The 19,416-nt window shown below is 36.7% G+C and overlaps 9 protein-coding genes across 13 annotated transcripts; 4 read left to right on the top strand and 5 right to left on the bottom strand.

The window, feature by feature from the left end:
• Positions 1 to 509: 509 nt before the first annotated feature.
• On the top strand, positions 510 to 1,707 carry LOC115242302 (the record flags this gene model as incomplete). Its single annotated transcript, XM_029818505.1, has 2 exons — positions 510 to 870; positions 1,287 to 1,707. A coding segment is annotated over exon 2 (372 nt), but the record flags the coding sequence as incomplete, so codon positions are not given.
• A 530-nt stretch (positions 1,708 to 2,237) lies between these two features.
• Positions 2,238 to 8,169, top strand: LOC115242333. Its single transcript, XM_029818555.1, has 6 exons — positions 2,238 to 2,598; positions 3,015 to 3,787; positions 4,085 to 4,337; positions 6,478 to 6,726; positions 6,810 to 7,060; positions 7,151 to 8,169. The coding sequence occupies exons 2-6, from the start codon at positions 3,064 to 3,066 to the stop codon at positions 7,354 to 7,356; spliced, it is 1,683 nt and encodes a 560-aa protein (XP_029674415.1). The 5' UTR covers positions 2,238 to 2,598; positions 3,015 to 3,063; the 3' UTR covers positions 7,357 to 8,169.
• Positions 8,170 to 8,226: 57 nt separating this feature from the next.
• Positions 8,227 to 9,876, bottom strand: LOC115242276 (growth arrest and DNA damage-inducible proteins-interacting protein 1). 3 transcript variants are annotated; one of them, XM_029818452.1, is made up of 3 exons: positions 9,635 to 9,876; positions 8,722 to 9,239; positions 8,227 to 8,628 (listed from the first exon to the last, which is right to left on the bottom strand). In XM_029818452.1, the coding sequence occupies exons 2-3, from the start codon at positions 9,195 to 9,197 to the stop codon at positions 8,298 to 8,300; spliced, it is 807 nt and encodes a 268-aa protein (XP_029674312.1). In that variant the 5' UTR covers positions 9,198 to 9,239; positions 9,635 to 9,876; the 3' UTR covers positions 8,227 to 8,297. The 3 variants fall into 3 exon arrangements, with proteins under 3 accessions (XP_029674312.1, XP_029674311.1, XP_029674313.1); XM_029818451.1 differs by having other exon boundaries at positions 8,722 to 9,212; positions 9,635 to 9,829; XM_029818453.1 differs by having other exon boundaries at positions 8,722 to 9,226; positions 9,635 to 9,828.
• On the top strand, positions 9,816 to 10,914 carry LOC115242303 (probable DNA-directed RNA polymerases I and III subunit RPAC2). The gene is made up of 4 exons (XM_029818506.1): positions 9,816 to 9,853; positions 10,244 to 10,298; positions 10,420 to 10,514; positions 10,599 to 10,914. Exons 1-4 carry the CDS (start codon positions 9,816 to 9,818, stop codon positions 10,813 to 10,815), a joined length of 405 nt encoding a protein of 134 aa, XP_029674366.1. The 3' UTR covers positions 10,816 to 10,914.
• A 171-nt stretch (positions 10,915 to 11,085) lies between these two features.
• Positions 11,086 to 12,580, bottom strand: LOC115242277 (40S ribosomal protein S2-like). The gene is made up of 3 exons (XM_029818454.1): positions 12,436 to 12,580; positions 11,723 to 12,071; positions 11,086 to 11,609 (listed from the first exon to the last, which is right to left on the bottom strand). Exons 2-3 carry the CDS (start codon positions 12,068 to 12,070, stop codon positions 11,121 to 11,123), a joined length of 837 nt encoding a protein of 278 aa, XP_029674314.1. The 5' UTR covers position 12,071; positions 12,436 to 12,580; the 3' UTR covers positions 11,086 to 11,120.
• Positions 12,581 to 12,813: 233 nt separating this feature from the next.
• On the bottom strand, positions 12,814 to 13,690 carry LOC115242279 (guanine deaminase-like). Its single transcript, XM_029818456.1, has 3 exons — positions 13,580 to 13,690; positions 13,308 to 13,454; positions 12,814 to 13,172 (listed from the first exon to the last, which is right to left on the bottom strand). The coding sequence occupies exons 1-3, from the start codon at positions 13,650 to 13,652 to the stop codon at positions 12,973 to 12,975; spliced, it is 420 nt and encodes a 139-aa protein (XP_029674316.1). The 5' UTR covers positions 13,653 to 13,690; the 3' UTR covers positions 12,814 to 12,972.
• On the top strand, positions 13,685 to 14,417 carry LOC115242280 (probable DNA-directed RNA polymerases I and III subunit RPAC2). Its single transcript, XM_029818457.1, has 3 exons — positions 13,685 to 13,720; positions 13,842 to 13,936; positions 14,021 to 14,417. The coding sequence occupies exons 1-3, from the start codon at positions 13,688 to 13,690 to the stop codon at positions 14,235 to 14,237; spliced, it is 345 nt and encodes a 114-aa protein (XP_029674317.1). The 5' UTR covers positions 13,685 to 13,687; the 3' UTR covers positions 14,238 to 14,417.
• Positions 14,418 to 14,505: 88 nt separating this feature from the next.
• LOC115242278 (40S ribosomal protein S2-like) lies at positions 14,506 to 16,001 on the bottom strand. Its single transcript, XM_029818455.1, has 3 exons — positions 15,856 to 16,001; positions 15,143 to 15,491; positions 14,506 to 15,029 (listed from the first exon to the last, which is right to left on the bottom strand). The coding sequence occupies exons 2-3, from the start codon at positions 15,488 to 15,490 to the stop codon at positions 14,541 to 14,543; spliced, it is 837 nt and encodes a 278-aa protein (XP_029674315.1). The 5' UTR covers position 15,491; positions 15,856 to 16,001; the 3' UTR covers positions 14,506 to 14,540.
• A 243-nt stretch (positions 16,002 to 16,244) lies between these two features.
• LOC115242275 (guanine deaminase-like) lies at positions 16,245 to 19,074 on the bottom strand. 3 transcript variants are annotated; one of them, XM_029818448.1, is made up of 9 exons: positions 18,968 to 19,074; positions 18,467 to 18,597; positions 18,083 to 18,340; positions 17,719 to 17,937; positions 17,481 to 17,588; positions 17,301 to 17,408; positions 17,011 to 17,176; positions 16,739 to 16,885; positions 16,245 to 16,603 (listed from the first exon to the last, which is right to left on the bottom strand). In XM_029818448.1, the coding sequence occupies exons 2-9, from the start codon at positions 18,563 to 18,565 to the stop codon at positions 16,404 to 16,406; spliced, it is 1,305 nt and encodes a 434-aa protein (XP_029674308.1). In that variant the 5' UTR covers positions 18,566 to 18,597; positions 18,968 to 19,074; the 3' UTR covers positions 16,245 to 16,403. The 3 variants fall into 3 exon arrangements, with proteins under 3 accessions (XP_029674308.1, XP_029674307.1, XP_029674309.1); XM_029818447.1 differs by having other exon boundaries at positions 18,931 to 19,041; XM_029818449.1 differs by lacking the exon at positions 18,968 to 19,074 and adding an exon at positions 18,863 to 18,883.
• Between the last annotated feature and the right edge of the window lie 342 nt (positions 19,075 to 19,416).

Below are 19,416 nucleotides of genomic sequence, written 5' to 3' on the forward strand. Positions count from 1 at the left end.
TTGCTCTCTCTCTCTCTCTCTCTTTCTCTTTCTCTTGTGCGTACGTATGATAGTCCGCGATAAAAGCTACCTACCTTGACCTTGTCAGCGTCGCGGAAGATAGGAGACTTTTCTGAAAATGAATAATTCGCAGGTTGACACTGGTGGATTTTCACAATCTAGGAACACTTCTTTAAAGGCTGTTCATTTCACTTTTGGAAAGATGAACGAAATAAGCGAAATAAATATTTTTTTTTTAAATAATTCTGCAAGTTTTAAAACTTTTTGCCATATTTACATCCAGAAGAGATAAGATGATTTCACAGGATACGATATCCTTTGTATATGTTTGTCTCTCTCAAACAATTGCGGAAGAATATCTAAACTCTTGGATGCGAAGCACTTTAATTCGCGCTGTCTCCCCGGATGTCACGGGTGCGCCGGGTAAGCCGTGCGCATGCGCGGAGCGCGCGGCGCGGGACAGTCGACGTGCGAGACAAACGAGACGCGCGCACCGCGCCGGGATCACGTAGACGCGCTCCGATGAGCGGCTCGATCCTCGACGAGGAAAATCGACGGTTCACTTCCGAAGCGTGTTCCGCGTCGGCCGTGCGCGATAACGTCGATCGACAGAGGTAACCCACGTGAATTCGCGATGGCAGAGCGCGTTTAAGATCGCCGTTGATCCTCGAAGGGGTGACAACACGCGAGCGTTTACGCGCGCACGAAAGAGATCCGATTGATTGAAATTATACTTATACGCCGTCTTATCTCACAATGATCGCTCCGATTGTTAGTTTGATCAAATAGAAAAAACGAAGCTTGAATTCGCGCGTGTTTAGGATCGCATATCGCGAGAAGAAGAGAAAAGGGACGGCGAGGAGGAGCAAGGTAGGGAAATACTTTTGCACGCGAATCTCCGTGCTCTTTAACTGACATTTTTTAATGCAAGATGAGTCTTGCATAACCAATTGAGCGCGTTTTGTATGAGAAATCGTATTTCAAAATATACTTCACATACTTATATATATACATTTTCAGCTCAGCTGATATCTCATGCAAATGTAAAAAAAGAATTATTTTCCAAATAAAAAATAGCTTTGTGCACGCGAAGTACCATCCTATCTTTATCTCATTCTGCAAAAAATAATTGTTTTGCGTAAATTAAAAGAACAAAACTTTAACACTGATTTTTTTTCGCTAAATTCTCTATTTGAAAAATTCAGTTCCAGAGTCTAGTTTTTTTCACAGAATGTGATTTTTTTATTACATGTCCTCTTTTGATTCGCCCATCTTCTTTTTGCAAGGTGTCTTGCCACCTTGCCATTTCTTGTCTACGGTTTAAACGCCGACAGGATGATCGGACCGTCGTCGGGGGCGGCTGGTGAAGTCACCGAAAGTCGCGCATCCTCCAAACGGAAGGTCTTCGACGATCTAGACATCGACAGCCCTAAACGAAAGATCTTCGATGAGTTGGACATCGACAGTTTCTGCGAGGAGATCCGCCAGACGAATCGCAAGCGTTATCTTCAGGAACTCGAGACGCCGGAGGAATTAGTGGCTACGTCGAACGAAATGATCAGCGACGCGGCAGCCCTCTTCTCACCGATGTCCGCTCAGGGGATTGTCGATGAATCGCAGGTGGCGCATCTTGAGGTGTTACTGGTGGATGGCACCAACTGCACCTGGACGACCATGTCGGAACTGGAACAGCAGCAAAATCTGGACGTCCCGAAAAATTGCTCTCTCTCTCTCTCTCTCTCTCTCTCTCTTTCTCTTTCTCTTGTGCGTACGTATGATAGTCCGCGATAAAAGCTACCTACCTTGACCTTGTCAGCGTCGCGGAAGATAGGAGACTTTTCTGAAAATGAATAATTCGCAGGTTGACACTGGTGGATTTTCACAATCTAGGAACACTTCTTTAAAGGCTGTTCATTTCACTTTTGGAAAGATGAACGAAATAAGCGAAATAAATATTTTTTTTTTAAATAATTCTGCAAGTTTTAAAACTTTTTGCCATATTTACATCCAGAAGAGATAAGATGATTTCACAGGATACGATATCCTTTGTATATGTTTGTCTCTCTCAAACAATTGCGGAAGAATATCTAAACTCTTGGATGCGAAGCACTTTAATTCGCGCTGTCTCCCCGGATGTCACGGGTGCGCCGGGTAAGCCGTGCGCATGCGCGGAGCGCGCGGCGCGGGACAGTCGACGTGCGAGACAAACGAGACGCGCGCACCGCGCCGGGATCACGTAGACGCGCTCCGATGAGCGGCTCGATCCTCGACGAGGAAAATCGACGGTTCACTTCCGAAGCGTGTTCCGCGTCGGCCGTGCGCGATAACGTCGATCGACAGAGGTAACCCACGTGAATTCGCGATGGCAGAGCGCGTTTAAGATCGCCGTTGATCCTCGAAGGGGTGACAACACGCGAGCGTTTACGCGCGCACGAAAGAGATCCGATTGATTGAAATTATACTTATACGCCGTCTTATCTCACAATGATCGCTCCGATTGTTAGTTTGATCAAATAGAAAAAACGAAGCTTGAATTCGCGCGTGTTTAGGATCGCATATCGCGAGAAGAAGAGAAAAGGGACGGCGAGGAGGAGCAAGGTAGGGAAATACTTTTGCACGCGAATCTCCGTGCTCTTTAACTGACATTTTTTAATGCAAGATGAGTCTTGCATAACCAATTGAGCGCGTTTTGTATGAGAAATCGTATTTCAAAATATACTTCACATACTTATATATATACATTTTCAGCTCAGCTGATATCTCATGCAAATGTAAAAAAAGAATTATTTTCCAAATAAAAAATAGCTTTGTGCACGCGAAGTACCATCCTATCTTTATCTCATTCTGCAAAAAATAATTGTTTTGCGTAAATTAAAAGAACAAAACTTTAACACTGATTTTTTTTCGCTAAATTCTCTATTTGAAAAATTCAGTTCCAGAGTCTAGTTTTTTTCACAGAATGTGATTTTTTTATTACATGTCCTCTTTTGATTCGCCCATCTTCTTTTTGCAAGGTGTCTTGCCACCTTGCCATTTCTTGTCTACGGTTTAAACGCCGACAGGATGATCGGACCGTCGTCGGGGGCGGCTGGTGAAGTCACCGAAAGTCGCGCATCCTCCAAACGGAAGGTCTTCGACGATCTAGACATCGACAGCCCTAAACGAAAGATCTTCGATGAGTTGGACATCGACAGTTTCTGCGAGGAGATCCGCCAGACGAATCGCAAGCGTTATCTTCAGGAACTCGAGACGCCGGAGGAATTAGTGGCTACGTCGAACGAAATGATCAGCGACGCGGCAGCCCTCTTCTCACCGATGTCCGCTCAGGGGATTGTCGATGAATCGCAGGTGGCGCATCTTGAGGTGTTACTGGTGGATGGCACCAACTGCACCTGGACGACCATGTCGGAACTGGAACAGCAGCAAAATCTGGACGTCCTCGTGACTTCGTCCTCTTCGTTGTCGTTATCGTCGTCGTCGTCGTCTTCGTCAACCATCTCCGAGCGGAACCACCCAGTGGAAACCTACGCCGTCGAGGAGACTAATTATCAGCCAGCGATGTCGATGAATTATTGGGAACCGGGCGCCGCACCCGCGATATCGCTCGCCAATTCAAACGTTCAGCAAAATAAGGGAACAATGAATAATAATCAGCAACAGCAGCAGTTCGAAGATCAGGAAAACGGGAATCTATCGTGGCTGCTGGATTTCAAACTGGACTCGTTCATCGAAGCTGCAGACGATAGATCCACTGTGGGGCCCGCTTTGACAAAGGATAATCATTACGGTAAGGAAAGTGCAAAGGACAAAATAATCGTTTATATTAATGCTTTCTTGAATATTAAAATTAAAGAGATGAATATTATTGACTTTAATGTTGAAATTAAAATCTTCACAATTTTAAAAGTGAAATTTCTCATATAAAAACAAATCATGTAGAACGAGATAATTATTCTTCGTCTGCCTCTTTTCCGAATAATAGCGGATAGTGTTGAAAAATTGTATCTTCAACGTTATTTTAATTAAATTGCGATAAATGTCTAATAGAGACTTTACAATCTCGAGGGTAATTGCGCATTTCCAGGCAACAAAAGCAAACCAAACGGACGGTCGCACAGCTCCAATTATGCTAACGACGTCAGAAGAGGACACGAAAATTCATCGATGTATCGACAAGACTCGAATCAGGCGACTTATCCCGCCAACGGATTCGACAACCGGAATTTTGCGCGGTCAAACGGACCGAAAAAACCTCCCTTCACTTACACGGAATTGATAGAGCATGCTTTGCAAGAGAGAGGCGAGCTCACAGTCTCTGCGATTTATCAATGGATCTCGTAAGTGTTATCAGTAAAAATTTATTCATTATTATTAATTTTTTATTAAGGAACTTTTATTTGTCTTTCTTGCGAAAATTTGTCAAAATTATTGTCCATAGTCGGCGCGCTGAAACATTATATAATCTTCTCGTATTTTCTTTCATAATCATGATCTTTCAAAATTAGATATCTAATTAAATATATATATATATATCAAATAATTCCAAATATATATTTTTTCTGGTTTCTAATTATTTTTATATTTGTTTATATATGTTTTTTTTTTTTAAACTCCGTTATTGAATGGAATGATAATCTAGTAAAATAATTTATTAATTAAAATACCGATAAAAAATCAACAGATTGTAAAAGGAAAATATTTACAAGTTACATTCGAAAAATATACGGAGTGTCTTTCTTATTTATGTTACGACCGCGCAGAAAGCTTTCTACGAATTTACACGAGTATGGCCCACTGTGGTCGGGGGTGGGTTGACGGGGGTGGGTTGCTCCTGGATGGTACCTATTGGTACCACTGCCCCCATTGCTTGGCACCACCTGGCACTAACTCCTCACCCTTCGGCTATCCTTTGCTGCAGCCCTCAACACGAATGCGCGCAATTTACTGCTCCTGTGCCTTCACCTGTTCGATCGCCGCTCAAGCTCCTTGGAAAAAGCGTATATAGATCATCCGTATAGCATAGTATAGCCGCTCGAATTATAAAAGATATATAATAATTTTGCACCAAAAAAGGCAGATTTATAAATATAAACATTCAAGTCGTATTTTATAAATCTCATTTTCTCTTAATAATAAAATCTTATTTGCTTGTTTATCCGAGATTTTAATCATGATATGTATGATGCGGATTAAAACTGACATTTTAAATTTCAAATTAAGAATGCCTCTCGGGAATGTAAGAATATCTCTTTCGGACATTTTCTGGTTTCTAATTATTTTTATATTTGTTTATATATGTTTTTTTTTTTAAACTCCGTTATTGAATGGAATGATAATCCAGTAAAATAATTTATTAATTAAAATACCGATAAAAGATCAACAGATTGTAAAAGGAAAATATTTACAAGTTACATTCGAAAAATATACGGAGTGTCTTTCTTATTTATGTTACGACCGCGCAGAAAGCTTTCTACGAATTTACACGAGTATGGCCCACTGTGGTCGGGGGTGGGTTGACGGGGGTGGGTTGCTCCTGGATGGTACCTATTGGTACCACTGCCCCCATTGCTTGGCACCACCTGGCACTAACTCCTCACCCTTCGGCTATCCTTTGCTGCAGCCCTCAACACGAATGCGCGCAATTTACTGCTCCTGTGCCTTCACCTGTTCGATCGCCGCTCAAGCTCCTTGGAAAAAGCGTATATAGATCATCCGTATAGCATAGTATAGCCGCTCGAATTATAAAAGATATATAATAATTTTGCACCAAAAAAGGCAGATTTATAAATATAAACATTCAAGTCGTATTTTATAAATCTCATTTTCTCTTAATAATAAAATCTTATTTGCTTGTTTATCCGAGATTTTAATCATGATATGTATGATGCGGATTAAAACTGACATTTTAAATTTCAAATTAAGAATGCCTCTCGGGAATGTAAGAATATCTCTTTCGGACATATTTGATGATGTTTACAATATTTTTCTTTTTATTGTACAAGTTTGAAATATATATACGATATGTGAAAAGTTCGAAACAGATTCGTTAAATTATCAATGACACCATTTGTCGCGATCATCGTGATCAGAGAAGCGAGTAAACACGCCGTTTAGCATTTCGAATGCACCCTCGGCTCAAACGCCTTTCGTCTCTCTTTGCCTTTCACCTAAACTAGTGAAATTAATCGCGTAGGGGGTGCGTAACGCACCGTGACATCGCTGCGAGCAGGTGAAGGAAATTAGTTTCGTGGGGACGTAAATTGCCGTCATGCATTTTTACGCGCGCAATATCTCTAATCATGTTCCCCTTTGATCCGCCTACATATGTAAAAAAGAACTTTTCCTATCATATAATTATTAAACGCGAAATTCAATATTGTTTCGGGTGAGAAAAAATATACTGAGATTATATTATAATAATAATATGTGTGTAATTTTTGTAAAATAAAATTTATAATGTATTTTTATTATTTTCAGGGAACATTTCCCTTATTACAAGAGCAACGATGATCGCTGGAAAAACTCCGTCCGGCACAATCTCTCGATAAATCCACATTTTCGGAAAGGTTCGAAGGCGCCTCATGGAGCCGGTCATCTTTGGGCGATCGCGAATCGTAACGATTGTAGACCTCGTCCGCTCGGTGTTAATGGATTAGCAACCACTACATCGACGCAACAAGTTGCACAGAACGATTGTGATGAATCCCGGAGTAACAAAATCATTAGGTAAAAATCTAATGTAATTTCTTATCGTATCTTGTAAAAATAACATATTCAACATATTGCGGATGTTTGCTTTGACGTTACAGTGATATCATGGACGAGGTGGAGGCTGCAACGGCGAGCATCACGCAGCCGAATCCTGACGAGGATACTGACAATATACTGAATCCTGTGACGCTCGAGCATTCCGCCGAGCAAATACTCAACGGTATCAAACGCGAGGTGGAGGTGCAATACCTTGTTCCCATGATGGTGACCAACAACGATCATGAGGCGAATCAGCAGAATCAGCAGACCGTCCAACAAACGGAGTTTCAATGTTCTTTCAAGGAGAGCGGTGAGAGAATCGTAACGTTATGTGACTCAAGAAATTATTGAAAAAGATTAATACGCATTTATGAAACGAAATTAACGAGATAACTTGCAGATTTCCTGAATCCGGTGTCTAAGGAGGTCGTCGCCGCGGAATGCGGACTCGTGAGCGAAGGATACCTGGTGACGGATTTGAATCCGAACGCCTTTGGATTGAACATGATCGATCCTGAGATCATAGGATCGGAGAATCTCTTCGGCGAGGAACTCAGCTTCCAATTTTACGAATTGACATCGCCGTCGCAGCTACAATCCGCCTGACACACGGAGAGCAATAAAGTACATTTTATCGTGATCGACGAATTTCAGATACAGAACATGCGGGCGCGCGGTAATAACGACGACCGACCGATCTGCGGTGATACTGAAACCGAGGAGAATGTTTCGGAAAGGGAAAACTCGCAGAGAAGATCGCCTATCAATAGCGATCAGGATGACGAATGTGCAACGACGAGAAGCTGATCTTATTCGAATTGTGCTACCACAAAATTTTTACGATAACTATTTTCGGAGATGTTCGATCATTTTATTTACAATGCGACTGTTAGAATAGCTAGAAACCAGCTTAACTGAACCAGTTAATTGATAAGCTTAGAGAATGAGATAATGAGTCAACTACAGTGCAGATATGAGGAAGTCATGTCTCTCAAATCTGATGCCACGTAGTTTGATGATTTATGATTGTGATGTTTACAACGATCGCCGAAGGACCTTAGCACGAAATCCGAAATGAACAAAGCAATTACATATATCGTCCAACGTGTGCCTGGTTAAAGTGTCTTAAGATGAACGTCACTTATCAACTATGCATTTATTTCTTCTAGTCTTTTGCGAAACAGTGTGTAATGTTTTTGTATTAGTAAAGAAAATACGATATTTACTATTACATGTATATATTATCCCCGTCATTTATATCATTCTCGCAAGTAAATGAAATGTCTGTTGAAAAGTTTCTACTACAAAGATAAGCTTTCGTAATAATGTAAAAGAGATAGTATTTGGGGAAGTTTTGATCATAATCAATCTCGGGATGTCTCGTGATGTGAAAACGCTGAAATAAAATATAAAGAAAAGAGTTACAGGGTTTATATTGGTCTGGTATAAATATTCTACTTGAAAATAATTGAGAGGAGTTAAGAATTATAAATTTATTAGCTACAATTAAAATTTTACATTTTTATTTCTCATGAATGAAAATATTATTATTCTACAGATTTTGTTGAATCGGTTACTTGTTTTTGACTCTCGTCTTTGCTCACTCTTTGGATCATATTAGTTATCCTCTCGAGTCTCGCCTGCTTTTTAGCCTCTTTCTTCTTCTTTTTCTCCTCCTTTTCTTTCTGCACTAGCATCTCTTTAAATCTTTCATCATGAGGCGAAATCTTGAAGCCAAAATGTCTCCTGATTTCCTCTACCAGACGTTCCTTGCGCAATCTCGCAGCCTCTAACTCGGCTTCTTTCTTAACAATTTTAGCATTCAACTGGGCTCTCCATTCACCCATTTTCATCGCTTTCTCGAGTAATTGGTTTTCCCTGCAAATGCAAATGTACATAATTATACACTGTTCTAAATTATTAGTAAAGTTTCATCTAAACTGATAAGTAATACAATCGATAAAAACATGCCTTGCTTTAATCTGGTCAGCTTTTCTCTGCTTTCTCTCCTCCAGCTCCTTCCATCTTTCCTGAAGAGATAATGGGAAAGCAACTCTCTCATACTCTTCAGCATTTCTGATTTCTTTCCGAGTGGGCCAAGCAAATCCTGCCGGAATGCCATTGGCTGCCAATCCATATCTACCCAACATAACTCTCTTGTATTTCACTTTATAGTGATGCCATGACATAGGCTTATCATAAGGACGTAGGCCCATAAGCACGTTCCTGTCTTGCGGACTCAGTCGGGACTTGTTCCGCTTCCTGGCAAGCTCCTCTTGAAATTGCGAATCGTCCATTGGGGAGTATATTGGTTTCTCGTCGGCAGCGGTTATGTCGACGGCCTCGTTCTTAGATTCTGTCGACTCTGTGGCGAAAAATCTCCCGAGAACGCTTTGGACTCGCACGTTCCGACGAACGACAATGTCGTAGATTTGTCTCAGACTCATTGCGACGTCAATTCGCTACCAGATAAAACCTATATGTGATTACTGTACAGTGTACATTAGTATCAGTTAAAATATATATATATATATATATTTTTTTTTTTTTTTAATTTTTTTTTATAATTTGAAAATTACTTTCAAAGTTAAGAAAAATATACAGAGTGTCTGATAATAATCGCCCCATCCGTAATGTGCAGGTAGAACAGGTAAAACCGGGGCGAAAAGTCCTTTACCATTTTGTGATTTTCGCAATAATTATTGAGAAATTAATTAAAAAAGATCAATCAAATCACGCGAGTATTAGCGCGCGGCGAGAAAGGACGGCCCAAAGGATTGATATTTAATTTTATTTTATATGTGTATTATTTGATTCTGTGTCTAGTACACCCATGGAAAGCATCAGTTATTATAAGCGCATGCGAAGAATAGAAGATACGTACATGCAAAAGAAGGTGTTTCTGAAGAAATCGCATAATTTATTTGAGCGATTTTTTTTCCAAAATTACAATGAAACTCTAGACTCCCCAGAGAAAAGCTCGATATTTCTCGGAGGACACTTATCTAGTCTCGTATAGTATTGCCATCTATTTTAGAGGTTATGTAAAATTACCGACGAAAGCGATGGCGGTGTCGATGGTAAAATTCATAGACATAGGCCGGTATTCATAGTCAGTTCTTATTTCAAGACCGTCTTAAGGCTTAGGGCTTAAATCATTTATTGTAGACCGGCACTTAAGAAATTGACTAATCACAGTCGAGTATTCTCCTCATACTTGATTGTGATTGGTCAATTTCTTAAGGCTTAGGACTGAAATCACCTATTGTAGACCGGCACTAAGACGATCTTAAATATGAGTGCGTTCCGTTTCACGCATTGAGCGCATAGATCGCCTGGAAATCTATAGTTCACGTAACATATATTATAGATTTCCAGGCGATCCATGCGCTCAATGCGTGAAACGGAACGCGCTCTATAAGAACTGACTATGAATACCGGCCATAGTATATCTAGACTGAGTGTTGAGGAGTGGGGGCCAAGGTGCATGTAGAAAAGGACATACTCTGTTCCGTGCTCCTTGCGTTCTCGAAAAGCGTCTCTCAAAGGTAAATTAATCTCACGAATTTTAATTAAGGTTAATATTAATTGGCAATGAAGTATATATATTAATCGATTTTAAGAAAGTTATAAAAATGGAAATTATTCGGTTATTAATTGTAAATACAGATACCAGGAAATCATGGAATCACATACGCGACTTTCGTCCTCGTCGACGAGGGGCATACCCTAGGAAATGCACTATCTAGCGTGATAAATGAATAGTATGTGTTACTTAAATTTTATGAATAATAATAAGCACGTATATAGAATTTATTAATGATTTTCCTTTTTCATTTTTTTCGCAGTCCTGGCATAAAAATATGCGCTTACACTGTACCTCATCCGGCAGAAAACAAGATACATTTTAATATTCAAACAACTGGTGAAAATGCAATTGAAGTGTTGAAACGGGGCCTCCAGGATCTTGAGAAAATATGTGATCATACAATTGAAACATTTGACAAAGCATATAAGAAGTTCAAATCCTCAAATGATGTTCCTACAGAACATATTACTACGTAACATCGTCATTTTTCCTCAGACTCGTATATTATATTAGTAGATATAAGTTTTTTAATTAAATAAAAATATACTATTAAAATTGTATATATTACTAAGATAGATATAGTCTTGACTATTTTTTTAATGAAATTGTATAGGATATATACACAGGGTTAGATATCGTAATTAAATAAATTGATAAATAAGTAACGTACACATTATATATAAAATATATAGTACACTAAATTACAAGGAATGAAAGGGTTGAAGAGGAAAATAACAAAATCCCTATTTTCAAAGACATTCCATGGAGAATGGATGTTTATTTAGACAACTTCAGCAGCTCTCACACCACCTTTGTGAGTCTTTGACAGAAAATCAGCAAATTCCTGGTATGGTGCCTTAGCTAAAGCTTGTTCCTTCCACAGATCAGGCGTCAGATACGCGTATGTTTTAGCGATCGCGGCATAAGTGGCCTTTGCAAAATTGCCGAGTGTGCAGGTGGATCCCCTGGCTGAAGTGTAACAGTCCTCGATACCTGCCATCTGAAGCAGCTTTTTGGGAACCGGAGCGGACACGATACCAGTACCTCTGGGTGCCGGTATCAGACGCACCTGCACAGAACCGCACTTGCCGGTCACCTTGCACGGCACAGTGTGTGGCTTGCCGATCTTGTTACCCCAATAACCACGTCGTACCGGGACGACGGAGAGCTTAGCCAGAATAATAGCACCTCGAATGGCAGTGGCTACTTCCTTGGAACACTTCACTCCCAATCCGATGTGTCCATTGCTGTCTCCGATGGCAACAAAAGCCTATAAAATGTTTACATTTTTAATATCCTTGTCAGTCTCTCCAAATTTTTGTATTTTTTGCTTTTTTACCAACTTTGATCGCTTACAATATCTAAAAGTCACTTCAGCTTTACCTTAAAACGCGTGCGTTGACCAGCTCGAGTCTGCTTCTGTACAGGCATGATTTTTAGAACTTCATCCTTCAGATCTGGACCGAGAAACTTGTCGATGATCTCATATTCCTTGATGGGTAAGGAGAACAAATAGATGTGTTCCAGGGATTGGATTTTGCCATCTCTGACCAGACGACCAAGCTTCGTAACAGGGACCCATTCCTTGCTATCTTCTTTTCCGCGTCCACGGCCGCGTCCTCTTCCTCTACCACGTCCACGACCTCTGAGGCCTCCCCGATCGCCTCCCGCTCCACGAGAACCGAAACCTCCACGAAAACCACCACGTGTGGCTGGAGCAGCGTCCGCCATTCTGTGATTGAGTAATACATTATAAAGAAAATGTTTCGAAATCACAAATAATATATTTATCCTGAAAAATTCGAATTTTTTGAAAGTATTATTGATAATAATCGTCATGCCAGATATATCTTTCTATAATCACCATAGTTTTGCAACAAAATAAAATTTTATAATAGCTACTAATAGAGTATAAAGAAAACAGAAATCGAGAATACAATTGATACTTTTCTTGATATTTATTAAATATTCTTGATTTTTAATCATAAACCGCAAACACGTCAACACGTGGAATTTGACAAGATATTTTGGAACGTAACAGAATTTCTTATATATAAGAATGTCCATTTTCTCAAATTTCTAAAATATATACTCACATTACTTCTTTCGACCTCTCTTGCACGTGAAATCACGAAAGAAAAAGACGAAGATTTCGGTCCTGCTTCATGATGGCGCTTCTTGTGTACGTCATATCCGATGTTTCAAAAAAAAGGCGCGTATCTTTCCTTTACTTTACGTTAACAGAAAGTATTGCATCATGACAGAAAGTACATTTAAAAAAAAATATTAAGTGGATCTTTATGATAATTGAACAATTTCGATCGCTAACGCAATTTCAATCCTAAGAGAGATACAAATTCAATATATTATACTACTTGTTAAGATGATCATTAAAATATATTAAGAGAAAATAAGATACATATTTAAAAAAAATTATTAAAAGAAAAACGAGAAGTTAATATATAATATATATATTTATAGTTTAATTTTAATCAATATTACAAAATATCATTTATAAATTCGTATATAACATACAAAAATAGAAGTAGTTTTATATAAATCCTTCAACAACTTATTTCCATTATGAAATGTTATTTAACAATGCATCTGTAGTGTAAAAATAAGACTTTTTCTTATTTAACTTTTCTACCTCTAACATAAACTGATACTATATTACGATCATCACCGGAATATATAAATCTTTGGAGTTTTTCCTCAAGTGTGTATTCTTTGAAATTATCCAACAGGCTGTTTTTTGCATTCAAATTTATGATGAGAGCATCAAAATCTTTGCCTGGCATTAGGTTACCGACTTTGTCGTCAATCGAAAGTGCTAAACACAGTCAATGTAACAATATACACATAATTAGATTGAAAATTTTAGTACATATAATTATATGTATTATAAAAAAATATATTTTGCACAATAATTAGATATTAGTTTCTAATATGTAATATCGATCTTTACCTTTAGCACCTCCTAATGTTGCCATATGGAAGACTTCTTTGTAATTAAATGGTACATGATCATGTTTCATTAGAGATAGACAAATTGATACATGTAAAACCGATCTCATTTCATCTAACATACTGTAACTTGATCCACCTGCAACATCTGAGAGAAGACACATTTATTATTAATGTAATAATGAACATTATGTCAATTAATTATTACGTTGAATTTTATATCAAAATATGTCATTAATAATATAAAATTTTTGTAAGATGGTCTTGCGGCACCTGTTCCAAGGCCGACTTTGATATTCTTAGCTTTTAGTCTTCGCACATCGCAAAGGCCACTTCTCAGATACATGTTTGAAGATGGACAATGAATTATAGCTGTTCACCATGAATTATACAATGGAAAAGCGTCTCTCAAAGGTAAATTAATCTCACGAATTTTAATTAATGTTAATATTAATTGGCAATGAAGTATATATATTAATCGATTTTAAGAAAGTTATAAAAATGGAAATTATTCGGTTATTAATTGTAAATACAGATACCAGGAAATCATGGAATCACATACGCGACTTTCGTCCTCGTCGACGAGGGGCATACCCTAGGAAATGCACTATCTAGCGTGATAAATGAATAGTATGTGTTACTTAAATTTTATGAATAATAATAAGCACGTATATAGAATTTATTAATGATTTTCCTTTTTCATTTTTTTCGCAGTCCTGGCATAAAAATATGCGCTTACACTGTACCTCATCCGGCAGAAAACAAGATACATTTTAATATTCAAACAACTGGTGAAAATGCAATTGAAGTGTTGAAACGGGGCCTCCAGGATCTTGAGAAAATATGTGATCATACAATTGAAACATTTGACAAAGCATATAAGAAGTACAAATCCTCAAATGATGTTCCTACAGAACATATTACTACGTAACATCGTCATTTTTCCTCAGACTCGTATATTATATTAGTAGATATAAGTTTTTTAATTAAATAAAAATATACTATTAAAATTGTATATATTACTAAGATAGATATAGTCGACTATTTTTTTAATGAAATTGTATAGGATATATACACAGGTTTAGATATCGTAATTAAATAAATTGATAAATAAGTAACGTACACATTATATATAAAATATATAGTACACTAAATTACAAGGAATGAAAGGGTTGAAGAGGAAAATAACAAAATCCCTATTTTCAAAGACATTCCATGGAGAATGGATGTTTATTTAGACAACTTCAGCAGCTCTCACACCACCTTTGTGAGTCTTTGACAGAAAATCAGCAAATTCCTGGTATGGTGCCTTAGCTAAAGCTTGTTCCTTCCACAGATCAGGCGTCAGATACGCGTATGTTTTAGCGATCGCGGCATAAGTGGCCTTTGCAAAATTGCCGAGTGTGCAGGTGGATCCCCTGGCTGAAGTGTAACAGTCCTCGATACCTGCCATCTGAAGCAGCTTTTTGGGAACCGGAGCGGACACGATACCAGTACCTCTGGGTGCCGGTATCAGACGCACCTGCACAGAACCGCACTTGCCGGTCACCTTGCACGGCACAGTGTGTGGCTTGCCGATCTTGTTACCCCAATAACCACGTCGTACCGGGACGACGGAGAGCTTAGCCAGAATAATAGCACCTCGAATGGCAGTGGCTACTTCCTTGGAACACTTCACTCCCAATCCGATGTGTCCATTGCTGTCTCCGATGGCAACAAAAGCCTATAAAATGTTTACATTTTTAATATCCTTGTCAGTCTCTCCAAATTTTTGTATTTTTTGCTTTTTTACCAACTTTGATCGCTTACAATATCTAAAAGTCACTTCAGCTTTACCTTAAAACGCGTGCGTTGACCAGCTCGAGTCTGCTTCTGTACAGGCATGATTTTTAGAACTTCATCCTTCAGATCTGGACCGAGAAACTTGTCGATGATCTCATATTCCTTGATGGGTAAGGAGAACAAATAGATGTGTTCCAGGGATTGGATTTTGCCATCTCTGACCAGACGACCAAGCTTCGTAACAGGGACCCATTCCTTGCTATCTTCTTTTCCGCGTCCACGGCCGCGTCCTCTTCCTCTACCACGTCCACGACCTCTGAGGCCTCCCCGATCGCCTCCCGCTCCACGAGAACCGAAACCTCCACGAAAACCACCACGTGTGGCTGGAGCAGCGTCCGCCATTCTGTGATTGAGTAATACATTATAAAGAAAATGTTTCGAAATCACAAATAATATATTTATCCTGAAAAATTCGAATTTTTTGAAAGTATTATTGATAATAATCGTCATGCCAGATATATCTTTCTATAATCACCATAGTTTTGCAACAAAATAAAATTTTATAATAGCTACTAATAGAGTATAAAGAAAACAGAAATCGAGAATACAATTGATACTTTTCTTGATATTTATTAAATATTCTTGATTTTTAATCATAAACCGCAAACACGTCAACACGTGGAATTTGACAAGATATTTTGGAACGTAACAGAATTTCTTATATATAAGAATGTCCATTTTCTCAAATTTCTAAAATATATACTCACATTACTTCTTTCGACCTCTCTTGCACGTGAAATCACGAAAGAAAAAGACGAAGATTTCGGTCCTGCTTCATGATGGCGCTTCTTGTGTACGTCATATCCGATGTTTCAAAAAAAAGGCGCGTATCTTTCCTTTACTTTACGTTAACAGAAAGTATTGCATCATGACAGAAAGTACATTTAAAAAAAAATATTAAGTGGATCTTTATGATAATTGAACAATTTCGATCGCTAACGCAATAATAACGCAATTTCAATCCTAAGAGAGATACAAATTCAATATATTATACTACTTGTTAAGATGATCATTAAGATATATTAAGAGAAAATAAGATACATATTTAAAAAAAATTATTAAAAGAAAAACGAGAAGTTAATATATAATATATATATTTATAGTTTAATTTTAATCAATATTACAAAATATCATTTATAAATTCGTATATAACATACAAAAATAGAAGTAGTTTTATATAAATCCTTCAACAACTTATTTCCATTATGAAATGTTATTTAACAATGCATCTGTAGTGTAAAAATAAGACTCTTTCTTATTTAACTTTTCTACCTCTAACATAAACTGATACTATATTACGATCATCACCGGAATATATAAATCTTTGGAGTTTTTCCTCAAGTGTGTATTCTTTGAAATTATCCAACAGGCTGTTTTTTGCATTCAAATTTATGATGAGAGCATCAAAATCTTTGCCTGGCATTAGGTTACCGACTTTGTCGTCAATCGAAAGTGCTAAACACAGTCAATGTAACAATATACACATAATTAGATTGAAAATTTTAGTACATATAATTATATGTATTATAAAAAAATATATTTTGCACAATAATTAGATATTAGTTTCTAATATGTAATATCGATCTTTACCTTTAGCACCTCCTAATGTTGCCATATGGAAGACTTCTTTGTAATTAAATGGTACATGATCATGTTTCATTAGAGATAGACAAATTGATACATGTAAAACCGATCTCATTTCATCTAACATACTGTAACTTGATCCACCTGCAACATCTGAGAGAAGACACATTTATTATTAATGTAATAATGAACATTATGTCAATTAATTATTACGTTGAATTTTATATCAAAATATGTCATTAATAATATAAAATTTTTGTAAGATGGTCTTGCGGCACCTGTTCCAAGGCCGACTTTGATATTCTTAGCTTTTAGTCTTCGCACATCGCAAAGGCCACTTCTCAGATACATGTTTGAAGATGGACAATGAATTATAGCTGTTCCTCGTTTCTCAAGCATGGTAAGTTCACTATCTTCAAGATGGATTCCATGTGCTAATATTGTCTGTAAAATATTTATTATATGTACATTTAATTGGGATATCTCTATCGTGTATGAGATTAATATATATAATATCGATTCTTTCAATCTATGTAATAGATTAAAACAAAACAAAATTAAGTCTTACTTTGTTGGTAAGAAGACCAGCGGCTTCGTAAACAGCCATGTATGATGATTGTTCTTTGAAAGTTTGTTTTACTGCTCTTATTTCGGCTTCATTTTCAGAGACATGACTCTATAGAAAATGAAAAACATGTTGAATTAACACTAGGACATGATGCATGTTACGCGAGTGTAATATTAATACCTGTATATGTAAATCTTTTGCTTTAGCAATCTTTGCTAGCTCTTGCATTAATTCCATGTTACAGCTCAATGCAAATCTTGGAGTAATAATCGGTTTTACAAGCGGATTCTGTAAAAAGTTTTGAATACTATGATATTTTTGGTTTATGTAATTATAATGTAAAATTTTCTATTTATATAATTAGAAAACTGATGTTTTATCACAATGTGCAGGAAATAAAATATAAGTTTGCATTTACTCCTATTTGTTCAACAGATTCTACAAAGGCTATAGTATCCTTAATTGATTTTTCCGTGCTTTCATAATATCCATCGTTCCGTGGAGCATTCATGTTTACTTTTCCAATGAAAGCCCGTTGACCCAGTTCTACAACTTTTTTCGCGAGAATTACAGATGCCTCGATATACAGAGATGCAAAGTAACATGCTGTCGTTGTACCTACTTCAATAGTTCGTTTCTGCAATAATGATTAAAATAGTAATGAAAATTACAAGAATATTTTATATGTCAAATACACAATATTATACATTGTATTATATTATATTATTATATAAATATTGTTCTTAAATAATATTATTCTTCAAAAAATTTGTTTTAAATACCACAACTGCTTCAAAGACTTGCTCTGCAAATTTTGCCTCAGTATACTTCTTCTCCAATGGAAAAGTATAGGTCTCCAGCCATTCCAAGAGACATTTGTCGTAACCCAATCCAAGATTTGGAAACTGCACCGCATGAGTATGACAATCAATAAATCCAGGTATCATAAACTCTCCATATGATAAATTATTAACTTTGTCTGCATGAAAATCGTCTATCTTGTGTTGATCTGTCGTTGGATTTTCCATAACATCAATAATCTGGATATTGTATAATAGATGTTAATAAAGATATTGTTTTATTTTATCTATATTAAATTAATTATTAATAAATCAAAAAATGGTAAAAGTAATATATGTGGAATATATGGAATATATATTAAATACCTTGCCATCTTCGATAAATATAGCAATACTCTCCTTAATAATCAATTCACCATTTTCATCTGTATGAATCATAGGACCAATAAAAATTTGCCGAACCATTGTACAATATTTTCTAAATATATAAATCACCACTGCAAAACAATATAATGAAACATACATTTGTTATTCACAATTATTTCAGATCTACAGAAAAGATTCAAAATATTTGAAAAATGTTTTTCTTTATAATCTTTCTAATATATTTACGACTACAATAAAATTAATTTTTTAATAAAAATAAGACTATAAATAAAACACATTTTTTTTTATATTATTACTCATCATGTACTCTCATCATAACAATAAACAAAATTGTTAATTTTACAAATAATTTTATTTCCATATAAAAAAACATACATATATATACACACACACACACACATATATATATGTAATATATTTTAGATAGTAAAAATTTTCACTACGTTTTTAAAATACATCACCCAGCTTTTTTTCACGAACCATTCGTTATAGAGTGCTTATCTTTTAATGATAAAATTATGTAATGAGATATATTTATATATTATGTATGTTATCATAGGGCGCTTTCAGCAGAGAAAACCACTCAGTAGCAATCGGACGCGATTGGCTGTTACTTTTAGAACTAACAAATCAACGTCGAGTGTTGATAAGACGATAACTGAGCGCTTTTTCTGCCGAATGCGGCCATAGAGCATGATTATTGCGGCAGAGAAATTATTAGTAATGCAAGAATTGACAAAACAGCTGATTGATCTGAAAAAATCACATTATTGTATAATAATAAAAATGACCACGTATAAATGTATGTGCAAAATGTAGTTAACAGCGAAAGCGATTGCGTTCAATACTCGATATATATAGTAATAAAATGCCTGTGTATTATTGTATATATAATAATGAGAAAAGACTGCGTGTGTGCGTGCGCAAAA

The sequence above is a fragment of the Formica exsecta genome, unplaced genomic scaffold (genome assembly GCF_003651465.1).
Source record: "Formica exsecta isolate Colony F162 unplaced genomic scaffold, ASM365146v1 scaffold59, whole genome shotgun sequence".
In the NCBI taxonomy this organism is placed as follows: Eukaryota; Metazoa; Arthropoda; class Insecta; order Hymenoptera; family Formicidae; genus Formica; species Formica exsecta.

Excerpts from the sequence above, each read along its gene's own strand:
- LOC115242333 (XM_029818555.1), top strand. The coding sequence starts at position 3,064 with ATGATCGGACCGTCGTCGGGGGCGGCTGGTGAAGTCACCGAAAGTCGC. Across the intron at positions 3,788-4,084 it reads GACAAAGGATAATCATTACG|GCAACAAAAGCAAACCAAAC; the intron begins GTAAGGAAAGTG and ends GCGCATTTCCAG. Across the intron at positions 4,338-6,477 it reads GCGATTTATCAATGGATCTC|GGAACATTTCCCTTATTACA; the intron begins GTAAGTGTTATC and ends TATTATTTTCAG.
- LOC115242276 (XM_029818451.1), bottom strand. The coding sequence starts at position 9,667 with ATGCGATTTCTTCAGAAACACCTTCTTTTGCAT. Across the intron at positions 9,213-9,634 it reads AGAAACACCTTCTTTTGCAT|CGAATTGACGTCGCAATGAG; the intron begins GTACGTATCTTC and ends TTTATCTGGTAG. Across the intron at positions 8,629-8,721 it reads GCTGACCAGATTAAAGCAAG|GGAAAACCAATTACTCGAGA; the intron begins GCATGTTTTTAT and ends TTGCATTTGCAG.
- LOC115242303 (XM_029818506.1), top strand. The coding sequence starts at position 9,816 with ATGGCGGTGTCGATGGTAAAATTCATAGACATAGGCCG. Across the intron at positions 9,854-10,243 it reads AAATTCATAGACATAGGCCG|AAAAGGACATACTCTGTTCC; the intron begins GTATTCATAGTC and ends AGGTGCATGTAG. Across the intron at positions 10,299-10,419 it reads TCGAAAAGCGTCTCTCAAAG|ATACCAGGAAATCATGGAAT; the intron begins GTAAATTAATCT and ends TTGTAAATACAG.
- LOC115242277 (XM_029818454.1), bottom strand. The coding sequence starts at position 12,070 with ATGGCGGACGCTGCTCCAGCCACACGTGGTGGTTTTCGTGGAGGTTTC. Across the intron at positions 11,610-11,722 it reads GTCAACGCACGCGTTTTAAG|GCTTTTGTTGCCATCGGAGA; the intron begins GTAAAGCTGAAG and ends AACATTTTATAG.
- LOC115242279 (XM_029818456.1), bottom strand. The coding sequence starts at position 13,652 with ATGTATCTGAGAAGTGGCCTTTGCGATGTGCGAAGACTAAAAGCTAAG. Across the intron at positions 13,455-13,579 it reads CAAAGTCGGCCTTGGAACAG|ATGTTGCAGGTGGATCAAGT; the intron begins GTGCCGCAAGAC and ends GTCTTCTCTCAG. Across the intron at positions 13,173-13,307 it reads AACATTAGGAGGTGCTAAAG|CACTTTCGATTGACGACAAA; the intron begins GTAAAGATCGAT and ends GACTGTGTTTAG.
- LOC115242280 (XM_029818457.1), top strand. The coding sequence starts at position 13,688 with ATGAATTATACAATGGAAAAGCGTCTCTCAAAG. Across the intron at positions 13,721-13,841 it reads TGGAAAAGCGTCTCTCAAAG|ATACCAGGAAATCATGGAAT; the intron begins GTAAATTAATCT and ends TTGTAAATACAG. Across the intron at positions 13,937-14,020 it reads TCTAGCGTGATAAATGAATA|TCCTGGCATAAAAATATGCG; the intron begins GTATGTGTTACT and ends TTTTTTTCGCAG.
- LOC115242278 (XM_029818455.1), bottom strand. The coding sequence starts at position 15,490 with ATGGCGGACGCTGCTCCAGCCACACGTGGTGGTTTTCGTGGAGGTTTC. Across the intron at positions 15,030-15,142 it reads GTCAACGCACGCGTTTTAAG|GCTTTTGTTGCCATCGGAGA; the intron begins GTAAAGCTGAAG and ends AACATTTTATAG.
- LOC115242275 (XM_029818448.1), bottom strand. The coding sequence starts at position 18,565 with ATGGTTCGGCAAATTTTTATTGGTCCTATGATTCATACAGATGAAAAT. Across the intron at positions 17,938-18,082 it reads AAGTCTTTGAAGCAGTTGTG|AAACGAACTATTGAAGTAGG; the intron begins GTATTTAAAACA and ends TCATTATTGCAG. Across the intron at positions 17,589-17,718 it reads AATCTGTTGAACAAATAGGA|AATCCGCTTGTAAAACCGAT; the intron begins GTAAATGCAAAC and ends AACTTTTTACAG.